This window comes from Priapulus caudatus, unplaced genomic scaffold, assembly GCF_000485595.1.
Source record: "Priapulus caudatus unplaced genomic scaffold, Priapulus_caudatus-5.0.1 Scaffold494, whole genome shotgun sequence".
Taxonomy (NCBI): domain Eukaryota; kingdom Metazoa; phylum Priapulida; class Priapulimorpha; order Priapulimorphida; family Priapulidae; genus Priapulus; species Priapulus caudatus.
Genome location: NW_014577555.1, coordinates 144,960 through 151,474, shown reverse-complemented (window position 1 = coordinate 151,474; position 6,515 = coordinate 144,960). Strand labels below are relative to the sequence as shown.

The following is a 6,515-nucleotide window of genomic DNA, read 5'->3' as shown; positions in this document are numbered from 1 at the left end:
ACACACACGACACGACACACACACACACACACACACACACACACACACACGACACACACACACACACACACACACACACACACACAATATATATATATATATATATATATATATATATATATATCTGCCCTACACACTATACCATACAAACATGTAGTACTGCACAAAAGCTTCATTCCTTTCTTGCCGCTGTCTCTCCATTAATTACAAACGAGCGGGCGATGTGTTGCCTGTCAAATTAGTAGGAATTATTATTTTTTAGTGGGGTCACTGGAATTTTTGCCAGTCCGTCGGAGATTCGGTCACATAAGCCGGTTTTATACTATTGTTTGGAAAAAATGAGTATTTCCCGAGTTTATGCAGCTTGAAACTCATAACTCGGGTTTATTTTTCCTCGCGTACACACATAACCCGGGTTATTTTACTTGGTATAGATGCATAAACCCGGACTTTTTTTCTTGTGTAGACACATAATCCGGGTTACCTTTCCTCGCGTATATACGCATAACCAGGGTTATCTCTTTGGTGTGGACACTGTTTCCAAGCAGGCAATTATATCAGCCTCCTACTCTGGCATCCGTCTTAGTGGATTCTAGCACGCATGCAGCAGTATTTCGAACAGGTGAAATTGCTTACGGTAATTGCTGTTCACAATATCGCATGCGTTCTGTTAATTAAGGTAACGCAGCCAACGTCAGACCTTTTGCTTTTTAAAACGTAGTTACGTATAATAATAATAATAATAATAATAATAATAATAATAATAATAATAATAATAAGCACACATCCTGCGAAAAATTCTGGAGTGAATCCTTATGTCCCAGGTTGGGACACGGTCAACCCAGAAGCCACCGGCTAATGCCGTGATCCACTTTGGAAATAATAATAATAATAATATTAATAACTTACCATCATGGCGACGACTCACACCGGTCACGTGATCACGTGAGGCACGCATGCGTATAGTGATTTCGAGAGTCGTTAGAAACCATTTCTTTACTTGGAATAATATGACGACCCCAGATAATGAGCAACTGTGGCTAATTCTACTGATTTTCCCCCACGTTATATATCAACGTGCGTGCCTCGTTTCTTTCTTCGTTTACGATCATATACCGTGATCATGGACGATCATATACCACGATCATATATCATTATCATAAGCTAGGATTATAGATAAGAGCGCGTCATTAAATTGTCATTGTTTTCGCAGGACTAGCTACCTGCTAATGCTTGCTAATACCTATTCTACTACGCCTCTATAATGGCTATACCTACTCTTAATGTTATACAGCGAAGAGAATGTAATGGCTAGTCCGCTTTTATAGATCCACTTCTAGAGACCGTAATGGTAATTAAAATTACAACATTGATGTTGGTTTCGCGTCGCGGAGCTTAAAGCCGGATTAGTTGAAATCATGTCGGGTCTCTGATATAGCCACATGAGTAATTTACATTTGTTCGGTATTTACCCTTGGTAGTAACCAGAGCTTATAACAGGTGGATGCTGGTTTCGTTTCGCAGGCGTGGAGGCAAACATCGAGAGATAAATTCGAACCATGCCCCGGTACACACGATTTGCATATAGCAGCAGGAGTGATATGCCCCCCTGTTTAGTATTCCCTCGTGATTGTAACTAGATTCTATAACGGGTGATTTCTTCTTGTCGCAGGCGCTGAAGCAAACATTGAGAGATTCGTCGTTGGAGCCATGCCGGAGCCTAGTAACGATTACAGGGTGGTCGTGTTTGGCGCGGGAGGCGTGGGGAAGTCGTCACTGGTGCTTCGCTTCGTGCGAGGCACGTTCAGGGAGAGCTACATACCGACGATAGAGGATACTTATCGACAGGTAAGCGGTGTACGGCGCGCGTCGCGCACGCACGCACGCACACGCACGCGCGCGCACATACGCACACACGCACACGCACGGACGCGCGCACACACACACACACACACACACACACACACGCACGGACGCGCACACACGCGCACGGACGCGTACACACGCACACGGACACATGCACACGGACACGCACACACGCACACGCACACGCACGCACGCACGCACGCGCACACACGCATGCACAGGCACGCACGCACGCACGCACGCACGCACACGGACGCGCACACGGAAGCGCACACACGCACTCACGCGCACACACCCACGTACACATACGTGTATATCATAGACGCAATTAGAGACATTTAATCCACACAGAAACACGCACGCACGCACGCACGCGCATAGGGTTAATCGATGCAGTATTCATATATATGCATATAATCCATAATCTGGGGACAAAAGCTTGACTCGTCTGATTCATTTATGCTTTAATGCGGATGTCTGAAGATAAGTAAGTCGCAACGCCGATCACAAAGCAGCGATACGGGAAGCTTCGGTACAGTAGCAGGCACCGCATAATCATTGAATTTAGCAAAGCTGATTGCGCGTTTTTTAATGAGAATTTCTCATTAATGCTTGCTTCGTGATTTGCGTGCAAAGGCTCGATTAGTCTTTAATTTAGTAGTCACGCCGCACGTCTGCAGTCAATATTAACGCATCAATTCCCTGCGCTTGCGTTTAAGTCATTTTGGGATTCGTTATAATTATTTAAATTAGCAATGGCGGTTTCGCAATGAAAATGACGTGACGTATCCGCAGTTGGAACTCATGTGCTTGTTCTGTCTCACAGCGCATGCCTGAACACAGTACTGGCACATTTATATCCTGTATCGCAGTATATATCGACGGGGGACCTATCAATTGTCTATTATTTCCGCGATGCTATTGGATGCGTTTAAAGGAAAGTCGCTCCTACACAATTTACTCAATGACTTTAGGCACAAAAACTGCTCTGAAATTCACAGCATAGATTGACGAAAGATAATCACGCTCAATCGCTACACTAAAAGTATTTTACGTCAGCGCCGCGCTCTGGTCGCTTGCATCTCTCCCGATCGTTATCATTCCTTTTCGCTTCACCACAATTCCGCTAGGCGGCGCTTTCACGTGCCGCATCGTAGATTCATGCTAGCCATGATAACATCGAATGACGTTATCAGTTTTAGAGACCGTCCCCGCTACGTCGCGCAAGCTAGATCGTGGACACCACGGCTCCCCTATGCAAACATCCAAACTAATATATAATCCGACTTTCATCAGAATCGCCCGTGCAGCGCACAATCGATCCAATTCGAACAGTATAAACACCACCTTTTACGCATCCGCAGGTGATCAGCTGCAACAAGAACATCTGCACGCTGCAGATCACCGACACGACGGGCAGCCATCAGTTCCCCGCGATGCAGCGCCTCAGCATCAGCAAGGGTCACGCCTTCATCCTCGTATACTCGATCACGAGCAAGCAGTCGATCGAGGAACTGAAGCCGATCTACGAGGAGATACGACAGATCAAGGGCGACACGTCCGACAACATCCCCATCATGCTCGTCGGCAACAAGTGCGACGAGACGGCGCGGGAGGTGTCCGTGCAGGATGGCATCAACCTCGCCAAGCAGTGGACGAGTGCCTTCATGGAGACGTCGGCGAAGACCAATCACAACGTCAAGGAACTGTTCCAGGAGCTGCTGCAGCTAGAGAAGCGAAGGACTATGAGTCTGCAGCTGGAGACGAAGAAGACGCGATCGCAGAAGCGAAAGGAAATGTTGAAGGGCAAGTGCGCGATCATGTGAGATGGACGCAGGGTATCCGGTCCGGTACGTGAGAGAGACACGAGGATATCTGGTCCGGTGCGTGAGAGAGACACGGGATATCCGGTCCGTTACGAGAGAGACGCGGGATATCCGGTCTGATACTTAAGAGACACAGGATATTCGGTCCGGTCGAGGGTTGAGAGTCAGGTACGAGGTCAGGACACATGATGCGAGCGTCGCATGCAACTCTATAGAGTCTCTGTCTCCCTGCCACTCTGCCTGCCTGCCTGCCTCCCTGCCTGCCTCCCTGCCCGGACTGTCTTTCTACGTCCCTGTCTCTCTGCCTCTCTGCTTCTCTGCCTCCCTGAAAAAAATCGTTCAAAATGTGAAAAAAGTATGAAAAGTGGTACACTTGCGGACCGCGGACTTGCGGAGAGTGGACACACTGTACGGTGTCAAACCGCTTCCAACGGCTTTCCTAGCTTTCGTTGCTACTACACTTGATTGGCTGCTAAAAACAATCGCGTTCGAACACGATGATTCATTGTTGGGCGCGCTGGCGCTAGCTGGTGCAAGCGCATGCAAGCGCATGCGCCGTACGCAAGCGATGGAAATCGGGCGATTAAAATCGGCGTCGACGTGAACGGGCACACGGGCGAATTTTTCGAGCGATTTTAAAATTCGCGGCGATCGGGCGATAAAAATCGCTCGTGTGCCCCTACCTTTAGTGCAAAATATGGGCCGAATCGTTACAGAAGTGACAAAAGTCTCAAACTTGGCACAGTTGTAGCTTAACTCAAATCCTTCGCGAAATATTAGAGCTAGTACACTATCCTACGGGCCATAGCCGCGCGTATATATATTAGCCTATGAGCGATACCGTGCGTATATTTTTGGTAATGAATTAAACTATTCGTGCTCAAAATTCACAGAGACCATAGCTAAGACATGTGTTTATATGTATCTAGAATTTTAGAAAATGTAACAAATCGTTCGCGAGATATTAGAGTTAGTACACTATCCTACGGGCCATAGCCGCGCGTATATATTAGCCTATGAGCGATACCGTGCGTACATTTTTGGTAATTAATTAAACTATTCGTGCTTTAACAAACTCAATATTCACAGAGAGTATAGCTAAGACATGTGTCTATAGGTATCTAGTGGAAGCGACGCGGGCTTATTAGTAGGTGGGCGCGACACACACGCGCTCGCGCACGCGCTTCCTTTCTCTCACACCCACACACGCACACACACACGCACGCACGCACGCACACACATGCCCAGACGTACGCACAGATAATCTCTCATACGCACGCACACACTCCCATGCACGCACACACGCACGCACGCACGCACGCGGCCATCGGGAGGTCATAGAGAAGCCGTAGAGCGACTGTCAACAGCAATATGTGATGACTTCCGATGATCTGATGCAGGTTTGTAAGACAGTCTCAGTGCGCGATCGCTCCCTCTCTAGCAGAAGATTAGCAATTCTACGGATTCTTCATGCGAGTCTAAAAGACATAATCACCTAATACGTATAAGGAAGGGTTACATGCAGGGGCGGCGCCACAGGGGGGGCAGGGGGGGGGGCGGTCGCCCCCCCTATCATTTGCAAGAAAAAGGAAAGAAGAAGAAGAAAAAGAAAAAGAAAATTAACGAAATAAGAAAAAGAAAAAGAAAAAGAAGAAGAAGAAGAAGAAAAGAAAAAGAAAGAAAAGAAACATCTTGCAAATGTCTTGCAAATGATGGGTGGGGTGGGGGGGTCACCCCCCCCCCTCCATCATTTTGCAAGAAAAAGGTAAAGAGAAGAAGATTCTTGCAAATAATAGGGGGGATCGCCCAAAATGAGTGATGTACCGTCAGCTTGGGGCTACTTTGAACACTTTTCAGATATTTTTTTAAAAATATTGCACATGGTATAATGAAATCTTTGAATGGTGAGCTATATTGGGGCTATACTTGAATCAAAAGAATGGTTGTATAAATTATCAGATTGGTTAAAGTGATGTGATAATTTTTTTGGATTTTTATTTGTTCAAAGAAACCCCTGTGTTAGGGGCTATTTTGAACGTTGTGTGTGTATTTTTTTACAATTTCAAGTCAGCGATTTGCAATTTACTGCGGGACTCCTATTTCATGTATTAAATATTCAAATACTTTGTAAAATATTTTATTCATCAACAGAAAAATATGCAAAAATAATTTTGTCAATAAGATTGCCATATAGCCTAATTCTCATTTCATTTTTTTTGGCCCGCGGTGTTCAATGTTTGCCCCGCTGAACTATTTACTCGCACTCACTTTTCATCTTTACACAAAGGTAGCCCCAGCTTGACGTTAGCTAACACAGCCCCTGGACCACTTTCATCGAAATTAACAACTTAACAGCGCTCGAAATTCAATCCATATAAAAACTCAGTATGTGTGTTAATTTGATATCGATGTCAAGGTTTTATTTCCTTGGGATTCCCAAGTGCTGGGACCATCTTTGTCGATGATGCTGTGTTCGGCGCGTAAGGTAGGCAGCACTTAACGGGGTTAACAACTTATAACATTATAATTACAATATACGTATCAGGACTGACCCTAATAATACTCTACATGCCTATCTTATTGTTACCTCCGCCCACGAGTGGAGGGAGAGGTTATGTGATCCGGGTCTGTGCGTTTCGCTGTACACGTTAGCCCCTTCAACTACGTGGTCCCGTGGTGGCCGTCCGGTTGTCTGTGTTGTCTGGTGTGTTGTGTTTGTAGTGTGTGATGTGTTGTGCGTGGCGTGCGTGCCGTCAGCGTGCGTGCGTCCTGACGTCGTGTGTGGACGCGATCGATTTACTTACGCGCGTCAGCGATTGGCGA

General features: G+C 46.2%; 1 protein-coding gene across 1 annotated transcript in view; it reads left to right on the top strand.

Annotated features, from left to right (window-relative positions):
- Positions 1-4,173, top strand: part of LOC106810994 (GTP-binding protein Di-Ras2-like) — a 10,441-nt gene extending 6,268 nt beyond the window's left edge. Inside the window, exons 2-3 of the mRNA XM_014814499.1 lie at positions 1,673-1,848; positions 3,231-4,173. Coding sequence (XP_014669985.1) covers positions 1,711-1,848; positions 3,231-3,692 — 600 coding nt within the window. The 5' untranslated portion in view covers positions 1,673-1,710 and the 3' untranslated portion in view covers positions 3,693-4,173. The remainder of the gene's footprint in view (positions 1-1,672; positions 1,849-3,230) is intronic.
- Positions 4,174-6,515: the final 2,342 nt, after the last annotated feature.